Genomic DNA, 21,220 nt, shown 5'->3' with positions numbered 1-21,220 from the left:
TCGGGGGAAGAAAACCGATTGTATTGAACAGCTGTGCTCCATGACAGCCACTCTGAACTGCTTTGCTTCCTTCACACTCCTGTGTGTATTTTTATAGGGTGGTAAAATAACGTTTGCAAATTGATTTACCCGTAAGAACGGCGTGATGTATCTCACAACACCTCTCTGCCTTTGGTTCCCTCTTGGGGAAGATGAAAATAAAACTATTGAAATGTACACCAGTATCCTTCTTGTAAAGCAGACATAAAAGGAAATGGCACTCGTTTCCCAGAGTCACTTTTTCAGATGTATTTCTCCCTAGGAAACCTTCCCTGTGTGCTGCCTGAGGATGCTAGGATGTTTCACAGGAGTCATCCAAACAGAAAGGGAGTCCTGTAACGGATGCATCTGCTTAAAAGGAAAAGGCCGACCCACTGTAGAGGTTCCTTTCTTAAGAAAGGTATTGCTGTTCCTTTGTGGAATGACACGCTTTGAGTTGTGTCTGAAAGCCTCCAAGGAGTAATCGTGTATCATACTGGTCTGATTTAGAGTGGAGCTTTCCAGGTTTTTACCAGGAGGGGGTGACAGATTAACTCCTTACCAGACAAAGATGGCACAGCGTGTTGGGTGCCTTTGGGAAATAGCTCTGTGCTGCAGTGCTATGAAGGAGAGCAGGCAGAGCTGGCGGCCCTGCGGTGCTGCAGCAGCAGTGTGAGCCCTCAGTGCTTCTGTACCAACAGCTCTGCGAGGAGCAGAACCTGAGGGACTGATCTGTGTGTGGCTCTGTCTGCATTCGCTGTTATCATGTGAGGTGAAAGTTCTGACCAGAAGTTTCCATGCCGTTGATTTGTGGTATCTTTCCCTGCCCTGTGCATCCTCTGGTGTGTAAGGACACAGCCCTGTGCCCTGGCTTTCCCTCTGGAGGAATGGTGTGGCTCTGTCTTCTTCCTTTATGTTTTTCTTCTTGAATTGAATTTTGTTTGAGATGTTTGTGTGTCTCAGCCCTCAGTGGGAAGGACCATCGCCTTCACGGTGCCGTCCTGGGGACACCCAGCAGGAGCTGGATGGCTGCAGTGGCGCCCGTGAAGGATCAGTTGGTTAGCTGGCGTTCCCAACGAGCAGCAGCAGCGGCAGCAGACCAGGGGAGGCTCCATTTCCATTTAGAAAATGGGGGAGAAAGGAGCTGTTGGGCAGTTTGCCGTGTTGGCAGCAGGGCGCAAAACCAGCCGTCGGTCCGTCCCTCCGTCCTTGGAGCCGAGCGCTTCCAGGCATTTCAGACGTCCGGGTGTGGTTTAAAGTGCAGATGGCCTCGTTTGGGTCTGGTTGAGGGCGGAGCGGAGCTGCGCTGGGGCTCCGTGCGTTGGGACGCTGCCGGCTGTGCTCCAGCCGTCCTTTGGGCACGTTAAGCGGGATGACAGACGGGAGCGGCGCGGTGCTGCCGATCCCATCCCCTGTCCGCAGCAAGGAACCCGAGGCTCTTTGTGCCCGCAGTCTCAAATGCTGAGCGGCGCTTCGCGCGCTGCCCGCTGCAGCTCCGGCCGCCCTTCCGCCTTCCTCGCGTTCTCCTCCCGCCCCCCCCCCCGCGGGTCACAGCGCCACGTGCGGGCAGGGAGGGGCGAAGCCCGCAGCGCCACGTGCGGCAGCGCGGTGCGTTGGGTGCGGGGGGCGCGGGCGCAGCAGCGCGGGCCGGGCGGTGTTTGGGTAAAGCGGCGCCGGGCGGGCGGCGTTTGTCTGCTCAGCGCAGCTGCTGGGTACCGGGTCGGATTGTGACTGCGAGGGGACGTCATGCGTACTCACGAGGGCTGTTCTGCTTTTCCTTCCCTTGGTTTGTTTGTTTTTGTGTGTGTGTTTTTTTTTTTTTTGTATCAACGAATAAGAGCTTTTAACGGACGAAACCGCCTCGCTTTTCTTTTCACAGGGAGCGGGCGGGGCCGGGGTCGCCCCTTCGTGCCGCGGTCCGGGGCAGAACGGCGCTGTGGGGCCTCGAACTTGAGACCCCGCACCCCGCGGCGCCCTCCGCTGCCGCCGGGTCGACCCCGCGCGGTGCACGCCGGGAGCCGCAGTCCGGGAGCCGCTGTCGCGGTGCACGCCGGGAGCCGTAGTCCGGCCGGGCTGGCGGCGCCATGGCGGCGGCCGGGACCCCCGCGGGCGGCGCGGGGCGCTCGAAGGTGGCTCCGAGCGTGGACTTCGACCACAGCTGCTCGGACAGCGTCGAGTACCTCACCCTCAACTTTGGGCCCTTCGAGACGGTGCACCGCTGGCGCCGCCTCCCGCCCTGCGACGAATTCGTGGGCGCCCGGTGAGCGGCGGGGCGGTGGAGCGGAGGGGGGGGGCGGCGGCGGCGGCCGCGAGCGCTGCTGAGCGCCGCTGTGTGCCGCCCGCAGGCGCAGCAAACACACCGTGGTTGCGTACCGGGACGCCATCTACGTGTTCGGCGGGGACAACGGGTGAGGGCCCGGCGGGATGCGGAGCGAGAGCGGGGGGGAGGCCCGAGGGGAACGGGGAGCCGGGGCGGCGGGGGGAGCTGAGCGGAGGGGGCCGGGGCTGGGGGGGATCCGGGAACGGGCGGCGGGGGGGAGACTGGGGGGCTGAGGGCTCCCGGCCCTGCAGATCTGCGGCCGCCGCAGTTCCTGTCTGTTTCCTCCCCGCAGGAAGACGATGCTGAACGACCTGCTGCGCTTCGACGTGAAGGATTGCTCGTGGTGCAGGTGGGCGGCAGAGCTGCTCTCCTCTACGGCTCCGCTGTAAAAGAGGGGGAAGGAGGGAGCGCATCGCCCCGCCCGAGGGCTGCCGTGGGTTTCTGCAACCCACTGGGGCTGCTGCGGGGCATGGCTCCAGCTGGGCAGCATAGCAGTGCATGGCGCTGTGCAGGGAGTGGGCAGCGTGCCGGGCTGCTGCAGCCCTGGGGGCCAGCGAAGCTGGGCTCTGCTCCCCCATTCCGGGCGTTGCAGGCCATGCTGTCTCACTGCACCTCGTTTGGAATCTCCACCAAACAGATTTCAGCACTGCTGTGTTTGTGCTCCATCAGCTCTTGCAGTGCTTCACGAAATCCTGAGTGACAGCAGATCACTTACAGCAGTTATGCTGGGTGTGCATCATGGCTTGGAGTGCCTGAAGCACAGCAGGGACGTTTGATTGCTGCTGTTCTAAATGTCCTGCAGGGCTTTTACCACGGGGACCCCGCCTGCACCGCGGTATCACCACTCGGCTGTGGTCTATGGGAGCAGCATGTTTGTGTTCGGTAAGGCAATGGTTACAGCTCTCTGTGTTTGGAATGGTAGCTGTGCTGGTGCTTTTTTATTTAAAAAGAATGTGATGTTTGTAGGAAGCATCAAAGGATCACATTCAGTAACAAATCCAGTCCTTTTCCATGGCTGGCTGTGGTTCCAGCTTTAGCTTTGAAGCACTGTTGCTGTTTTGTTTGGAGAGGTGGAATCTTGAAGCTCATTGCCGTAGTGCTGATGCAGGGAAGAGTGGAGAAGTCTCCCATTTGTAGTCATCAGGAGCCGTGCAGCCTCTCTCTGTGGGGCCTGCACTGTAATACACTGAGTGTGAGAATTTGTGCTGTGTGCTGTCTGACAAAGCTGTTGTTGCCCAGGTGGTTACACTGGAGACATTTATTCCAATTCCAATCTGAAGAACAAAAACGATCTCTTTGAATACAAGTTTGCAACCGGACAGTGGACAGAGTGGAAGACTGAAGGGAGGTAAGGAGCTCAGCGGTGGAGGCAGGGTCTGGCGTCTGCCACGCGCCCTTCGCAGCGCCGCTCTGTGCTCGGGGCTGTGTGAAGGCACTCCTGGTGCTGGCTGCACCTCGTGCAGATCCTCCTTAGGGCAGTGCTGTGGGTGGTGAAGGAATGTTCTCCTCCATTGCAGGCTGCCGGTGGCGAGGTCGGCTCATGGTGCGACGGTGTACAGCGAGAAGCTGTGGATCTTCGCGGGATACGACGGCAATGCGCGGTGCGTTTGTGTGTGCGGGCTGCCGGCTCCCTGCCCAGTGCTGCCATCTCAGCTCTACGGCGAGCACTGAGGCGCTGCAGCACCCCCTGCATCTCTGCAGAGCATCGCTGCTGCTGAGCGCTGCGTCTCTGCAGTTTGCCGGCTGACGTTCGAAGCTGTGTGTTTAAAGCCAAGGAAGTTCTGCTTCAGAACGGCTGTGAGGAGCAGCCAGGCGCTCAGCGTGGTTGCAAAGATGCTGAACGATCTTTGAAATCTGGCAGATGAACGTTTCTTAGGTCTGCAGGGCTTCTGATGGTGCTGAAAACTCTCACAGAGCAAAGCCTGGATGTTCTGGTTTAGTTCCAGGCAGAGCTGCTGTGTGCAGCTGTTGTGTGCAGGTTGCTGGAAGGGTGCTGAGCGGGTTTGAGGTGGTGGTGTAACACCAACTGTGGGACAGAAAGATTCTGATAGGATTTGCTTTTTTCTACCAGTGGAGATTCTTTCCTTCTGAGGAAGGAATGCTGAGGGGAGCTGCTTTTGGACGGGGTTGCACTGGTGATCTCCTGAGGTCCCTCCCAGCCCTACAGTTCTGTGACTCTGTGCATGCTGAGAGCATACAGTCTCTGTTCTTTAAACTCCATGAATTAACTCTGGCAAAAAACAGTTTCCAATGGTACTTTTGTGTCTTATAACACAGGTTAAATGATATGTGGACAATCGGGCTCCAGGATAGAGAGCTAACGTGTTGGGAAGAGGTAAGATTTCATTTGAAATGGATGGAGCACTGCCACTGCTCTGCCTGCAGGTCCTGCAGTGCGTGGCGTTGTGCTGCCACGTTTCTGGTTGAGCATCCTTGTCTTCCAGATTGAACAGAGCGGTGAGATCCCTCCTTCGTGCTGCAATTTCCCTGTGGCTGTGTGCAAAGACAAGATGTTTGTCTTCTCGGGGCAGAGCGGAGCGAAGATCACCAACAATCTCTTTCAGTTTGAATTCAAGGAAAAAATGTGAGTGCAGGCAGAGACGCAGAGCAAAGTCACTGAGTCGAAGTCGAGAGGGGGAACGCGTTGCTTTGCCTCCTACAGCAGAACGCGGCGGGGCTGGGTGGGCTCCGGGACCCCCTTTGCAATGCTGCTCTCCCTCACCTGTTTGCTGTCTCAGATGGACACGGATCCCCACTGAGCACCTCCTGAGGGGCTCCCCGCCCCCCCCGCAGCGCCGCTATGGTCACACCATGGTGGCCTTTGACCGGCACCTCTACGTCTTCGGTGGAGCAGCAGACAACACCCTGCCCAACGAGCTGCACTGCTATGATGTGGACTCGCAGACGTGGGAGGTCATCCAGCCCAGCCCCGACAGCGAGGTAAAACTCAGCTTTCCTCTCTGCCTTCTGCTCTCCATCTTTCTTGACCCATCTTTTGCTGCCGATGTGTTTTTAACCATAAAGGCTCTATAGAAATTTGTAATTCGAGTTTTGAGCCCATCGTTACCCGACTTGCAGTGTTCAGTGGGCAGAGTCTGCAGAACCTGAGAATGGCACTGAGCTCAGCACCCTCATTGGCCTTGTGAAGCCAAGAGCAGCGAGAGCTTCTGACGCTGAAAGCTCCAAACTCTTTTTTTCTTTTCTTTTGTGAATAAGCAAGCAGAGAGCTCAGCGCGTTGGTGCCCTGCTCTGGCTGTGCTTTGGGGCACGGTGCTGGGGGTGGTGGCTGTGATGTGCTGTGCGGATGCATCAACTCGTCACACCGTGCCACAGCCTCCCTGCGCAGGGTGGTTACACACACTGAGGTGTCTTCAGGCAGAGGAGGTGTTACTATGGAGCAGAACCCCAAATTCCAGCAGTGAGGCCCTGACCAGAGCTCACGGCCTGCAGGTGTGGCCCTGGAGCTGCTGGGTGCCCCGTTCTGCTGGAGGAGATGCAGTTCAGCACTCGCAGGTGGTTTTGTGGTTGGAAAGGAAGCGCCGTGCTCGGAGTTGCATCCTCTTTAGAAAATAGCTTTTCAAATTCCAGATCATCACAGCTGTGAGCTTCCCAAGTTTGTGCTCAGCAAACCAGAGAGGCGTCTCAGAGAACGTGAGATTTATTAAAGAAAAAGGTTAAAGAAAGGGCAATGGCTGTGGTTTGGGTTGTGCCACACCTCGGTTCCTTTCTGTCAAATGCACTCATATCATTTCTCAGCGGCGTTTATTATGGAATTCTCCCCAAAAAAGAGAAGTTCAGGCTCGTGTGAGTGATGGGCCGGGGGCATTTGTGTCTGTGTTGCTCTGAGGTGCTGCATCTGTGCAGCGCTGCCATGACTCACATGAGGCAGATGTAAGGTTTGATAAGGCAGGAAATGGGATCTTAGTGAGGAGGGGTTGCTCTGCTTCGGTCCTTTGGGGAGCATTCATTTGCTTCGCATTGTTCAAAACTTTTGTCAATGGCCTTGAAAGAAAACAGGAAGTCGCAGCTTTCCCCTGATATCTCCTGATTGCCTGCAGTCTTAATTAAATCCTCAGTGATTTGGATTTCTCATTGAGGAGGGCCCAGGCAAATGGTCTTTCAGCATACATGCAGAGTGACACATCCAGGAGCAGGGAATGTGGTTCTGCTTAACGGCTGCCCTTAAGGTTACCCTTGGAAACACTGAGTTACAAACTGTAGTCACTGCGGGTAGCTGAGAAAAGCTCCCTGTAATGGAGAGAGCCTGGAAGTGCTGGTGGTATTTTTGGCTGTGTGAGCTGACATGGCACAGCATCATTTGGTGACATAAACACGTTGCCCCTGTGCTCCTTAGATCAGCTCCCATGGGCCACCTCCTGTAGGTGCTCTGCATCTCATGCTGCAGCACTGCTGGCAGTGACTTCCTGCTGGTCCTGCAGTTGATGTTGTGCTTCCAGTCTGAGAGCCTTCTTGCCTAAACTGCAGCCCGGGGAGCCTTGAAGCTGTGGCTCTGTGTGAGCTCTGAGCTGCATCGGGAGCTGCTCCCAACCCCTGGGTGGGAACTGTTCATTTCAACTGCTGCTTTTGCAGTGATTCACCTTGATTTGCTGAGGACTTTGAGTAGAGCTGAGTGTATTCCTAGTGAGGCTAACACTGAAACCAATGAGTTTATGTGGGGGTTTGCACAGGTTTAATTAAATCAATGTTGACGTGGGTGGAATCAGCCCCGAGTTGGTGCTCAGGGCTCGGATCTCATCTGTTTGAATGATTGCTGGGCTGCAGCACAGAGGAGCAAAACTAAGGCACAGCTTTGTGAGTCAAATCAGAGCCCCGAGGAGCAGCACAGGGTGAGATCTCAGTTTGTGCCGTCTGCAGTGGGTGCTGAGATGGGTTTGGGTGCAAGAAATGCAGAGGAGTGAGTGCTGAAAGGTGTGAGCCATGGCAGCGGTGTGGGGAGGAAGGAGGGCTGGCTGATGGGTTCTGCTGTTGAAAGTGAAGATTCCATCTTGAGCTTGCAAATCTCGTTAGCCTAAAACAGGGAAAGCACTTCAGCAGATGAAGCAGGTCGGTGTGCTGTGAGCAGAGCTGTCAGGGCTGAGGAGGGAATTCTTTCTGTCAGCACTGCTAATGAAGTAAGGAGATCACGATAACTGGGGGATAAGAATGGGGTCTGGAGGTGCTGTGTCCATCTGGGGGCAGTGCGTCTCAGTCTGGGGCTTCTTGCGGTCCCGTTTGCGCTGTAAGAGCAAGGATGGCTGTTTCCTGTGCTTCCTTTCCCAAAACAGGGCTGTGTGCTGCTGTGTGGGTGAGACTGGGCTGGTTTCACACACATGTAAAATATCTCACCCAGAAAAGGAGCTCAGATTCCATCCTATGTGGTGCTGCACACAGCTGGCAGCTTTTGTGGCTCCGTTTCAGCTTGGTAAATTCTTGGTCGCCTTTTCCCTCTGCAGAGTCCCCAGGACTGCTGGCCTAGCAGGACACATCATTGCATACCTGTTCCATACAAACTGTGCTTGGCTTGCACGTTCTGACAGCTGGTTTGTGGGCCTGGGCTCCCAGCAAAGAATTCAAGACAGAGTGGGACTTTCTGGCATCTGGCATTGGTGGGCTGGGGAGCACAGAGCCTGACTGTGCAGCCTCTCTGCAGCTGTTTGCACTCCTGCACACTACAAACCTTTCTGCTTTTATTGTTTTTTTGGCTTTGAGTGTCTCCTTGCTGCATTGCTGTGCAGAGCTGCAGTGGAGCTGTGGGGCTGCAGAGCTCTGTGAGCTGTGGTTGCAGTGGGAGCTCTGTGCTGGCCAAGTTCTGCTCCGATTCCTGAAGCCTTCAGCTGCAGAATGTTTTGATGAACTGTGCACGGCCTTCCTGTTTTGTTTCTTTTTCTGGGTTATCCTTCAATATTTACGTTTCTCTTCATACAAAGTTCCAAGATGCAGGATGGCTGTTCAGAAAGACTTGTGTTGGTTGCTGAAGTCGATCAGTAAATGGCAGGGTGCTGCCACAGGGCTCTGCTACCAACCACTGCCGATGAAACTCCATTGCTGTAGGGATCCTTACTGAGTGCAGGAGGTGGATGGGCCATGGTGGCAAAGCACAGTGTGACTCAATTTCGTATTCCAGTGATTCATGTTTCCTTTCTGGCAATGATTGTGAAAACGCTACGGTTGGAAGACAAACAAAAGTGTTTCCTAAATGAGAAAGCTGTTTTCTGAACTGCAAATCCTTCAGGGTGAGGGAAGCGTTTGAATTAAAAACGAAGCTGAAGTCTCACGTTCTTAAACTAATAAAAAAAAAAGCAGGGAGGCGGCTGAGCCCATGCAGCACACAGCCCAGGGCAGCAGCCCGGTGGAACCAGGAGAAAGTCACTGTCACTGCATGAAGGCCGTGTGCTGCATGGAGGTGTGCTGCTCTGGGAGGCCTTTGCCATCGGGTGAAATGTGGGCTGTGCCACAGAAGTGGATCTGCACAGGAGTGCAGCCTGGCCCAGCAGCTCCCGCAGGGCCGTGTTTGCTTTGTGGCACCGCGCTGGGGCTGCAGGTTTTGGTTGGTGTGGGCTGTGCTGAGCCCTGCGTGCTCACAGGGCTGGACGAGGTGCAGTGGGCAGAGGGCGGCTGTGCGCAAGGAAACGACCCTGGAATTGTGCAGGCATCACTCGGGGTGCGCGAGGCGCTGCTGCCTCGGGCTGCGCACAGAACGCTTTGTGCTTCTCACCGTTCGTCTCCAGGTGACTTTTCCCAAAGCAGAGAGGAGCTGGTTGTATTTATTTGCTCCCCTTTGTCCGTTTCTTCCCCCAGTTGCCCAGCGGGCGGCTCTTCCACGCTGCAGCCGTCATCTCGGATGCCATGTACATCTTTGGTGGGACGGTGGACAACAACATCCGCAGCGGGGAGATGTACAGATTCCAGGTGAGCTCCACTCCTCCATTCTGTGCCTCCAGCCCAGCTCTGCTCAGAGGCTCCTGCCTGCGCTGTGCCCGCGGCTCCTCTGCGTTTCAGACTCGGGTGTCAAATGCTGATGGAACAGAAGCTGAGAGCTGCTGGCTGGGCAGACGAGAGAAATGCTTCTGGGTATGGGTGACCGAAGTGAACGGAAATGTCTGATGTGGGATTTTATCTTTCTTGCAGTTTTCCTGTTACCCAAAATGCACTCTGCACGAAGATTATGGAAGGCTGTGGGAAAACAGGCAGTTCAGTGATTTGGAGTTTGTTCTGGGAGAGGTGAGTGGTTTTAGTGAGCGCTGCATTGGATTTGATGGGCAGAGGGTCCCAACAGGGCTGTGACTGCCTGTACAGCACGTGCAAAAAGCAAACTGTGCCCAGGGAATGTACCTGAGCAGCAGCATCACTGCTGCAGGTGCCCTGGTTCCCTAAGCTGCACTAAGCTGATAGCTTTATAAAAGGAGAAGGAGCTCTGTGAGTGTGCAGTGTGAAGGTGATTCGAACCACTGAGCCCTGAGGTCTCAAATGGTTCCTGGAGGAGCAGCTCAGTGCTCAGCAGATCTCCATATCACCTCCAGAGCCACTTCTTGATTACTGACATAGAGTGAGGAAAAGCAGCACAGAGAGATAAAAATAATGTTTTCGATGGAAAACATGAGAAATTTCAACTCAACTGCTGGTTTTTGTTTTGTTTTGCTAAAAATGTTGCTAAGGACTTCACAGAGATCAGATGATGCTTTCAAGAGCAGAACAGATTATGAACAGAACAGAATAAATAAATCATGAGGGGCAGCAGCAAACAAGCAGAGTGTTATTCTGAAAACTACCATTCAGAGTGAAATCAGATGCAGTGCTGAGACGCACGGCCCAAAGCAGGACCTGTGCAGCAGCTTCTGCTCAGCGACCTCACAAAGGCTGCCCCACATGGTGTTTGCCATTGCTCAGCCCGTGGGGAAAACTGGTGTTGAATTTCACCTGGATGCGAGGCGCAGATGCAGGGCTGCCTTTCATTCGAACTTGCAGTGAATGTTTGGTGATCTGGAGAACAGCCCGGGTTGCTGCTGCTGCTGCCATCTGCCACCTCTGTGCGGTCTGGGAATTAATGTCTGATGGCTGCTCTGCCCCTTCCTTTGGCAGAAGGAGGAACGGGTCCGAGGGCACGCGGCAATTGTGACAGCCCGCTGCAAGTGGCTGAAAAAGAAAATCATGCAGGCGAGGGAGAGGCTGAAACAGGTGAGAGCTGTGGAGGGGTCGGCGTGGGGAGGTGATTGAGCTCACTGTGCCCTGACTGGGAGCTCAGGTTGTTGGGAAGCAAACAGTACGTGCTGAGACAGATGCAGGAGCAAAGCAGTATCTGATGCTAAGATGCTCCTGGGCCTGTAAAATAAAGAGGATAATTAGTATTAACAGGGACTGCTGGGTGGGCATCAGGGCAGGCCGGGGCAGAACGTGGGGGAGCCAAAGCTGATGGGTGAGCTGGATTTGGCTGTGGTTCCTGGGGCTCTCCTGGCTCAGTTCTAATCTCTGGAGCACACCCTCCTCACTCTGCAGAGGACAAATGCTGTGTGCTGTTGGGGATGGCCAGCGAGATGAGACAGATTAGAGGGAAGGCAGGATTCAGGGTTTGATGCTGGCTGTCTTTTACCTCAGTATTGCACGATTTTTCTGGAGCACGGAGCATCGACTGTCAGCTCTGCTCACAGCTCCTCACCAAAAACTGGCTGTTGTCCTTCTGCACGTGGCAGCACATAACCTTGAAGACAGCAGGGTCTTGATAACTGTGGGGTGATGAGAAGGCCCTTTGGTTCAGTAGTGATGTGTGTGTGCGAATGCAGCCTCGGTGCCATGCTGGAGTGGTTTTTCTGTCTCACCAGAAATCAAAGCAAGATATTGAAGATGAGGGGCACGCGGGGTGTCAGAAGGACGGCACTGGTGGGAATGTCAAACTGTGCCGCCTGCAGCCGCTGCTGGAAGTGCCCATCCGAGAGGCTGAGGCTCAGCCCTTCGAGGTGCTCATGCAGTTTCTGTACACGGATAAAATAAAATACCCTCGCAAAGGTAGGGCAGCAGGACGAGCGCTGAGTGCTGACAGCAGGCGATTTCCTGCTGTTTGGCCCACTGCAGAGCCGTGCCATCATCTCCTCAGAGTGCCGCCGTGAGGGCTTGCCTCGAGAAGTCCATTAGGTGCTTTCATTGAAGATCCCTGAGTTATTGAGCAGCTGGGGGCTGGGAGGTAATTGCCAGACGTCTCTCAGCTCCAGATCTGACTCCTGGCCCTGGTGCAGTGCTGAGGGCTGTTGGGCTGTGGGAAAGCCATTAGAACTCCAGCTGGAGGAGGAAAGGAGCTGAGGCTGCACAGCGCAGGAGTTTAAGTGAAGGTGCATCAGCTCTCACACTGGAATCCTGGCTTCGGATTCAGACTCAGATCTTTCTATTCTAGAAAAGATCATCCTCAGTAAAATATTACTTTGTAAGCAGTTGTTCCAAAGCTTTCCCTGCAAAGTCTAATTATGAGGGTGAGGGAACCTCCTCGCTGGCTTCTGCTGACGTTGCCAGACCCAGCTCTCAGCTGTTGCCCTAATCCTCAGTGTGTTTAATGCAGGACAGTCAGACCAAAGGAGGATTATCACACCCAGCTTCTCCCTTTGTTGCAGAGGGTTGCCCTCCTCCCTGGCCTCCCAGGTCTCCCCAGTGCTTCCCTCTCTGCAGCATTTCTGGTCTGCTGGGATCCTCCTGTGCTCCCACCCTGACTTTGTGTATTCCTGGCTGCTCTGGGCTCAGAGGGCATTGCCCTGGGGATCCTCCGTGCTCAGCTAATGGCACCTGGCACGCCTATCAAGGGGGATTTTCCTTATTAGACACTGGGAAGCCAAATAACATGCAAGAAGGCTTTTCTCTGTCAAAAAGTAGTTACAGCAGATGGTCAGAGATCCCCTGTGAGGAAAGCAAAGGCTGCAGGGTTATTCCTGGAGGCAGTGTCTCGGTGCAGTGGTCACCCTGAGCCCCACAGCCCCTCTGCACTGCGTAGCTCAGGCTTCCAGGCCGACCTCTGGTCTGTGTGTGCCCCACAATTGTCCGTGCTTGAAAAACTGTCACAAAACCTTTGCCCAAAAACTCATTCGGGGTGGCTCTTTCACACCTCTGTTTTGAGAGATCATCCATTTCTTTTTTTCAGTACCCATTCTTGGTTTAATCTGAGCAGCAGAGGAACTTGTCACAGAGGTGCTCTTCCAATTGCTGCCCGCTGTGCTGCTCTGAATGCTCGGGTTGAGTCAGAAGAAATGCTTTGAGAAAGTTTCTCCTTTTGTTTGGTGAACTCTGGTGCCATGGAAGGGGCTTTTCTCTCTCGTGATTTCAGGCCATGTGCAGGATGTGTTGCTCATTATGGATGTGTACAAACTGGCCTTAAACTTCAAGCTCTCTCGCCTGGAACAGCTCTGCCTTCAGTACATTGAAGCATCTGTGGATCTGCAGAATGTGCTCATTGTGTGTGAAAATGCTAACAAGCTTCAGCTGGATCAGCTAAAGGTAATCACATTTTGCATACAAAGTAACTGATAAGAAATTAAAGAAAATTTTGATGTAATTAATGTTTTGCAAAAGCTGTCAGCTTTGCAGATTCGGTTCTCCCCTGTAATTATGGCTGCCTGGCTGTGTGTTGCTGTGGGTTGTGCTGCAGGAGCTCATGAATATTATGGAGGCTTTTTCAGTGAGTGAAATCTTTGCATGTCTGTCCTGGAGGATATAAAGGGCAGAGTGACTTTGCTCTTCCCCAGTTGACTCACTGCAGTGAGGTGGCAGCGGTGCATTTTCTGGTCGCAGGGTTTAATGCTGAGCCTGTGCATGGATTCTTTCACCTGATGTGATGGAAAATTAAACTCAGCTCTTAGACCTTTGATCTGAAGATGAGCGTTGGCAGCTCTCTGTGCGGTGGGTCTCTGAGGCACTTGCACTCGAGGTGCAGAGCTGATACCCACGGCTTCAGACCGTTCTCATGCTGCACTGCTCCCACCAATAGTGGCCAGAGCCGATTCTGCTTCCAGCTGCAGAGAAGCAGCTCTCCAGCAAGCCCAGCAATTCGTGCAAGGGCAGACAGTGCTGATGGAGCAGCCTGTGCAGAACATGGGCCACAGGGCTGATGCTTACAGCCAGAGTGGGGCAATGCAAACCAGTGTGCAGAGGCATTTCCTTGGGCACCGCACACTGGATGTGGGCGAAGGAGAGGCGTCCAGGAGCACAGCAGCAGTCAGCAGCAGTTACACACATGCTGGCACAGCCCTCGGCGCAGACATCCCAGTGCTGGTGGATGCAGTGCCAGCAGCAGCAGGTCAGCAGGCTGCAGGGCTCTTGCACACCCATCCTCCCGGGTTGGCAGCCTGGTTCTCAGTGCCTGGTGGCTCCTGGTGGCTCCTGGTGGCTCCTGGTGGCTCCGTGCCCTGTGCACAAGGCTGCTCTTCCTGGCATCCCAGGCGTTATTTAAGCGTTGTTTCCGCTGGGTCTGGGCAGATCCCTGTAGGTGGCAGCTGAACTCACTGTGGCAGGAAATGGAAATCAGTAATTATTCCTTGGCCTGATTTTTGTACTCACCTTATGGTGAGCTGCTATAGATTACATTTTTTGCTTATTTAAATATCCTGAGGGAAAGCCCTGGTTTGTGCTGCCAAATGGGCTGCTTTTTCTGTTGTTCCTTTCACTGTTGAGCATTAGGTCTGGTCCATTTGTTACCTTCCTACTGCGTTGATTTTTCTAGCAAATTTGGCTTACGAGAGCCTGCAAGATCTCCTTCAGGCTGTTTGCAGCCTTGTCAGAAAAGATCAGGCAAAATCTCCACCAGTTCCTCGAAGAAATCCTTTGAGCTTCTTGTAGCATTACTGGATAGTAGTGAAGAGCTAAGATCTCTTCACCCTTCTGGTTAAATATCGGGTTCTAATCATATAAAACACTGTTATGAGCAACCAGTCCCAGTTTGCTTCATCTCCTGAGGTTCCTATTTCAGAAATCATCAGAGCAGCCGGGTGGAATCAATTAATCTTTTCCTCATTATTTCTTAGTTGGGTTTTTCTTAATATTTGGAACTGTCCTGCGTCTCCTGTTCAGGTGGGAGCTGAGGTGGCTTTGTAAGGAAAAGCTCTGGCAGTTCCAGTGCTGGGATCCACGGGCAGGGGCTCAGAGAAGGCTGGCTGTCACCAGTGTGACATCGATGTGCTGCAGGATGGCTTCATGCAAGAAACAGTAACTATTGTTATTATTCCTCTTTTGTTCAAAGGAGCACTGCCTGAACTTCGTGGTGAAAGAATCACATTTTAATCAGGTCATAATGATGAAGGAGTTTGAGCATCTTTCGTCGTCCCTCATAGTGGAGATTGTCCGGAGGAAGCAGCAGCCCCCGGTTCGGACGCACTCCGACCAGCCGCTCGACATCGGTAGCTGTTGTGCCTCACTGAGATCAGCTGCAGGGCTTTGGCTGCAGGGCTTTGCAAAGGCTGGGGGGCGGCCTGAGAGGAGATTGCTGCAGAGCTGCAGTTCTGCATCTAGTAAAACGGCTGCAGGCTGCGTCCCAGGCGAAGGCAGAGCGGCGCAGTTCCTCCCCCTGAGCTTCAGTCAGAGTGTTGTCCCCACTGCAGTACATGAATCATGTCAAATGTTTCCATGTTCTTGTGGTGAAATATCCTGGTTCTGATCGGAGGCAGAAGGAATGGAAAGATAAATTAAAGAAAGAAAAAGGTTAGAAGAAAAGGCAGTAGGTCTTCAGTTTAAGTGGAGTAGAAGGTAACCAAGCTGTAGATTTTCACCTCCTTTGGCAGAGGGGGGTGGGAGGAAAAAATGAAGTGTAGGAACAGAAAGGAGCTGTAGAATGCACCTTTCAGTGCTGTCCCCAGGCAGAGCTGTGGGTGTGTGTGATGGGCAGTAACGTGACAGGGAAGGATGAAGCTCCTTTCGCTCCAGGATGAGGCAGAAGGGCCTGCTTGCTGCTCACCCCAGGGTCCCAAGGGAAGGAGAGCATGGAAGGGGGGCCTGGCACCTGCACAGCTGGAACTGCGGCATCCAACTATTTCTGTGTTGACTTTCAGGAACATCTTTAATTCAGGACATGAAGGCTTACCTGGAAGGAGCTGGGACTGAATTCTGTGATATCATCCTGCTCTTGGACGGCCACCCACGGCCAGCACACAAGGCCATCCTTGCAGCCCGCTCCAGGTGAGTCTCTGTTCATTACTGCACGTGCAAAACGCTGTGCAGCTGCTGGGGCAACTTTTGTAGAGGACAGGGAGGAACTCTGTACCCACATACGGTGGAAGTTGCAGCTCTGCTCTGTAAGTGTAATAAGCCTTTAAGGCACAACGATGAAATATTTTTCAATTTGATACCCAGCAGGGGATGAGGGGAGGAAATTAAAATGGTAGAGACTCTTTGGAGGGTTTGTGAGCGTAGAAGCTGCACTACAAGAGGAGGGATCTGTAAAATCACAAGAAGGAAATGTGCTGAGCATAAGGCCATTCTGGTGAGGTGGGGAGCAGCAAATGTCCACTGAGCATCCACCTCAAATCCTGTGAAACCCGAGTCTGTTTCTCACCTGCTGATATGAATGAGCATAGAAAAAGCTGGTGCAGAACAGGGAGCAGATTGTTCCCATCAGCTCAGTTCCCAGAGGCGAGCTGTTCAGCCTGCAGTGAAGTTCTCCCTCCACTCCATCTGAGCTGAGCGGGTTTGTCCCTGCTGTGTGCTCCTCCTGCTTTAGGGAGCTGCTTCTGAACAGCACCGAGTTAAACCATCCATGTGCAGAATGCTTTATGTTACTCTTAATTCCTTTTTTTCTAGTTACTTTGAAGCCATGTTCCGTTCCTTCATGCCTGAAGACGGGCAAGTGAATATTTCTATAGGTGAAATGGTTCCCAGCAAACAAGCGTTTGAATCTATGCTTAGATATATTTATTATGGAGAAGTAAACATGCCTCCTGAAGACTCCCTGTATCCTTAAATCCGGGCTGTCTGTGTGAGGTGCACATGCAGTGACTCAGCTCTGGTTTGCTGGCTGCAGGCTGGGGATGGTCAGGGCTGCATTGACAACAGGAGCTGCGTTTCAGCCTCTGCTGCTGCATCTGTGTGCGCTGCGGCGCCCATCCTTGGCTGTGTGTGTTTCCCTTAATGAGATTACAGCTACCTCTTTGCTGCACCTTACTATTACGGCTTCTCCAACAACAGACTGCAAGCGTACTGCAAGCAGAATCTGGAAATGAATGTTACGGTGGAGAACGTGCTCCAGGTAATTGTCCTCAGGAGCTTTAATTAGCTGCTTCACTTGGATACAGGAAAGCCTAAGAGTCTGATGCAGGGGACGTGGGGTTTGCTTTTCCTCCATCAAGCAGTGCTGCCCTGTGTCTGCTGGCTTAGTCCCATCTCGTGGGCTGAGTGGCACTGCAGTGCTGGGCGCAGAGCTGTGCAGACCCTGGAGCACAGCACAGCCTGAGCACAGCCTCGTCCAGCAGCCCCGCCTCCTTTTCTGCTCTTTCTGCCGTTGGTGCTGCTGTGTGGAAGTGTTGAGGAGGTTTGGCCAGCAGGATGCTCGTGTTGAGCTCCTCATCCCGCAGCAGGAGCAGGATTTCCATAGGGCTTTATGCAGCGTGCTCAGCCTCATCTGCAAATCTTGCTTTCAGTAGTAACCAAAGCAGTGGTGTGTAGGTGACGCTGCTCTTGTTTTAACATCAGTGCTGATCTGGCAGCAAAGTTTAAGGCAACAGGAGTATTCTGTGATAGCAAAGCCATCTGCGTAGGAAACAGAGCCCTGAGCAACGTGAGCAGAATCAAATCCTGCACAGACTGCTCCTGGCTGCTGCCCACAGCAGTCTCACTGCAGCACCCCAGGGAACCCGGCTCTGAAACTGATCTGCAGTTTCCTCTCATGAAGGCTCCACACATCTTAGATGCAAGGTTTACTTCTGATTAGTTTAGAAAAGGTTTGGTAATGAAAACCATCGATGTTTCCACAGCTCGGAGGAATTCTCTCCTATGAGTCAGAGCAGTGTTTGTGTGCTTGTATGTCTGAGCAGCGCAGAAGGAAGATCTTACCTTTGCTTTTGCTGTAGATTTTGGAGGCAGCTGACAAGACCCAGGCCCTGGACATGAAGAGGCACTGCCTGCACATCATTGTTCACCAGTTCACCAAGGTTGGTTGCATCTTTTCTGGGGCTTTTGAGAGCTGCTGTCCTCTGTGGCTGCGTTGGTTAAAGACACACTAACATAGGAATCCGTTCCGTTCTTCCTCATGTGAGACAGCTGAGACATGGCTGCCTGTCCTTGGCGCTTGCTGACAAGTCTGCCAGGCACGCTTCTCACATGAACAATAAATAAAAGACCAGAATATCCTAGTCTGGAAATGCAAAGACCTTCTAAAACAGAACTGCTTCCATTTCCGCTTGTTCCAGCTGTTAATTTTGTGGCATGCAGTTGTTGGGTTTTTGTGCATACAACAAGATAAGCCTGGCGTGGCATGGACTGAGTGCACTTTTCTCTTTCGCTGGTAGCTACGAGTGCTGGGCACAGTTCTGCTGAGGCATTCTCCCTGCCATTGGTGGGAATGCAGAAATCCTGTGCTCAGAAGGCAGCTGAGCGTGGCCTGGCTGGGCTTGTTGTGGTTTCCACGTCTGGATACGGGGCTGATGGAACAGTCACGAGTCTGACGTGCTGATGTTCCCATCCTCACTGGGGAGAATGAGGGGATTGTCATCGTGTTGTTCAGATGAGGGAGGATCCCTCCATGAGTTCACTGCACACTGTTAGCATTGCTGAAATTTGTGGGTAAATCGTAGGGACTGAACTGGGATTTCTGGGTGCTCCATACCTGCTGATGCCATGGGTGGTGTTCAGGTAGGGGTCTGTCTTCTGTATGTCTAATCTCACAGTCCTGTTGATGCCTGAAGTTTGGAAAGCACTGCTGTGTCCAGGTGGCATCTAAAGGACATTCAGAGGGGGTATTCAGCCCAAACTCAGTGCACTGCACATCTGCAATCACTTGGAGTGCACAAAAAGCTTTGAGAGTGGAGGGAGCATCCAGGAGTCCCCAAGCTGCTCGAGGGACCTCAGCACGAGGCTGCAGCCCTGTGCTGTGTTTTCTTCTGGTCCCCCAGTCCTGCAGAGGGGCTCAGCTCAGTGTGGCTCCTGCTGCACGTAGCCCAGGGGCTGGGGTGGCTTCTTGGCTTTGGGGCAACGCTCTGTAATCCCTGAGAGCTGGAATCCTGGGGTGTCTGCTTCCTGTGGAGGCCAGAGGAAGGCAGGCAGGTTGGAGCGATGCTCACCAGAATGTGCTGAGGGAGACAAATATTGCAGCACATCAGGAAAAACAACCTGAACTGCTGGGTGTTGCTCAGCTGTGCTCATCGGCACCAGTCAGAATATGTGGAAATGTTTTACATTCAAACTGTTGCCTGTTAGAACAGCATTCATCAACATGTGGCTGGAAGGCTGTCAAGCAGATGTGCAAGAAATGGTAATCATGCAATGTTTGTGTTTGGCCTGAGGAGCTTTGGTGTGTGATTTTTGGCCCAGCACTGTGTGACTGTGCGTGGCTGGGCAGGAACGCCTGCTGCTCCGCTCCTTTGCACGCTGCAATCTCTGAAAGGTGATTTGTTCCCTCTGTGTGAGCCCAGTGGGGCTCAGACAGGCTGCTGTGAGCTCCCCTTCCCCACCTTGGTCCGTGCTGTCCTCGATTTAAAGCACAAAAGAGTTTCCCCACTTCGAGAGCCCCAACGGAAGAGCTGTTCCCAGAGGTTCGCTCATTGGGGCAATGGCTGTGCAGGCGTTTGTGTGTCACTTCTGTGCTGAAGCCCCAATAAAAGTGCTGCTCTGAAGTGTCTGTCTGTGCTCTGACACCAGCCCCGATCTGCTCCTACCACTGCAGGGCCCGATTCCCACCAGTGCTACGGGTGTCTCTTTGCTCCCAGTCCCTGCAGCCCCAGTCCTGGCTGCGTGCCCTCGGGCAGCACTGCTCTGTGCTCTCTGGAGGTGTGCTCAGCTGAGGCGATGGATGGTGTCAGCAATGCAGGCAGGGCTGGACGTGGTGCTGATAACCACAGGAGCAGGGATTGCTGGCATGGAGGAGAGAAGGCAGAGCTGTGTGCATCTGAGCTTCGAGCAGCCCCAGAGCACACGGATTGCTGGAGTCACACGCATCTGATGTGGCACAGGTTTTGCTGGCTGCTGCTCCGTTGCCCTGCTTGGGCTGCAGGAGGCATTAAAGCAGAGCCCACGTGGCTCTGCTCTGAGGTTCCACAGCTCCGGAGCAGCACCTGGGTGTGCTGAGATCCCATCCTCTGTCAGTTCTGACGACCTGAAGGAGACAAGCAGACCTCAGAGCTCCGTGCTGCGCTTCGTTTGCATCCGGTAACAGCAGAATTGTCATCATGAGCAGTAATTACTGTTCTCTTGTGCTGGGATCAGCATTTCTGCTGTGCTCCCCTCCCTTCCCCTCCGTGCAGCACTGTGCACTTATGGGAAGTGGTGAGGGCCAGATCCTGCACCCAGCTCTGATTTCGCACCTCACATTGACCTGAGCAGGGGGGTAAAGCAGCAGCAATCAGCTGCCATTTGGGGAGGGTTTTCATTTCTTGGTGTTTTTCTGTTCTGTTTTTCTTTTCCTTGAAGGTCTCCAAGTTGCCAAACCTCCGCTCCCTGAGCCAGCCACTCCTCCTTGACATCATAGAGTCGCTAGCTAACCACATCTCAGACAAGCAGTGCGCGGAGCTGGGCGCAGACATTTGACGCGCTGCGATAACGGCGCTGCCCGTTCCTTCCTCCGCACCATCCTGGGGCTGCTTTCGCTCCTTTCCCACTCCGTGCTGAGCTGCTCGCAGTGGAGCAGGCAGATGTGGATGTGCTCGGTTTGTACCTTCGTGGAGAAGGGTTTGGTCTCTGCTGCACAGATGTAACGCTGCAGCCATTGAGGAAATGAATCCGGCCCAGGCGGTTCTGAGCCTTTCCCAATGCTGTGACTTTTATGGTGTGAAAGAGTCGTTCCTGTGTTGAAGAAGTTTTTAAAACAAACAGCGTTAAACAAACTTCACCTGAAACGGCCATGGGCTGCAAGTGGAAGTCAGGCGTAACAGAGGTGGAAGCGGAGCGCGGTTTCAGCTGGGATGCTGATGTCGGACCAGGATGGAGGGACTTTTTTGGCACTCCCGTGGCATGGATTAAAAGTGAAGCTCTGTTGCAACCTTGACTGGCAGGCTGCAGGAAGTGCAGGCCTGTGCTGTGCTGCAGGCCAAACTAGAAGCTTACGGTCCTTTCTGACCATCCAATCCATGAATCCTATCTCACTAAGCCTTCCTACATCCATATATTAATAAAGAGCTAACGACTCCTGCCTGCATTACATGATTGACTTGGCATTCATTTTGGAAAAAATGAAGCAAAAAGAACTCTTGGCTCGATGAAGGTCGCTTTGTTAAAAATAAGTATCTGTGCTGCGTCTTGTTTCCCATTTTAAGCTCCGTGTCCTGGTTGGCTGCTGCCTTGCAGGAAGGTGGCTGGAGGCAGAGCTCCGTTCCCAGTCAGTCCCAGTCCTGAATGGGCAGCAGCTCCCCGTTGTGTGAGCTGTGCTGAGGCACACAGGGCACTGGGGGCCACTGGTCTCAGCTGCTGGCTTTGCTGGGGTGAATCCAACCACAGGTGGCAGATAAATGAGAGCCAGGCACTCCTTGGCACGGGGGATTGGTTCCAGGTGCTTCAGAGGTAATGAAGTCCCAGCCAGGGGTTGTGTTCATTGCCCCAACAATCCGCATTGTGCTGGGAAAGCACACAAAGTGCCCACAGGGAGAGGTTCTAAGCTGCAGCCTGTGATAATTCCAGCAGTTACTTTCAGCCATGCTGAATCCACTAGAGGACACCAGTTTTCCAAACGTGCACAGCCTGGGAAGGAAGAGCAGGCTGACCTCATCCGTGCAGTAA

At 53.5% G+C, this 21,220-nt stretch overlaps 1 protein-coding gene across 2 annotated transcripts; it reads left to right on the top strand.

Annotated features, from left to right (window-relative positions):
• Window positions 1-2,102: 2,102 nt before the first annotated feature.
• On the top strand, window positions 2,103-20,035 carry LZTR1 (leucine zipper like post translational regulator 1; the record flags this gene model as incomplete). Of its 2 annotated transcripts, none has more annotated exons than XM_079546427.1 (20): window positions 2,103-2,278; window positions 2,364-2,426; window positions 2,631-2,687; window positions 3,141-3,220; window positions 3,578-3,686; window positions 3,856-3,939; window positions 4,616-4,673; window positions 4,783-4,922; window positions 5,077-5,278; window positions 9,137-9,247; window positions 9,467-9,559; window positions 10,418-10,513; window positions 11,155-11,338; window positions 12,639-12,808; window positions 14,547-14,703; window positions 15,352-15,478; window positions 16,100-16,249; window positions 16,439-16,544; window positions 17,365-17,445; window positions 19,919-20,035. In XM_079546427.1, 20 exons carry the CDS (start codon window positions 2,103-2,105, stop codon window positions 20,033-20,035), a joined length of 2,361 nt encoding a protein of 786 aa, XP_079402553.1. The 2 variants fall into 2 exon arrangements, with proteins under 2 accessions (XP_079402553.1, XP_079402552.1); XM_079546426.1 differs by having other exon boundaries at window positions 5,077-5,344; window positions 9,086-9,247.
• Window positions 20,036-21,220: the final 1,185 nt, after the last annotated feature.

Source organism: Tetrao urogallus (assembly GCF_951394365.1).
Source record: "Tetrao urogallus genome assembly, chromosome: 24".
Classification (NCBI taxonomy): domain Eukaryota; kingdom Metazoa; phylum Chordata; class Aves; order Galliformes; family Phasianidae; genus Tetrao; species Tetrao urogallus.
Note: the sequence above shows the minus strand (reverse complement) of the source record. Positions and strands in the feature narration are given on the sequence as shown.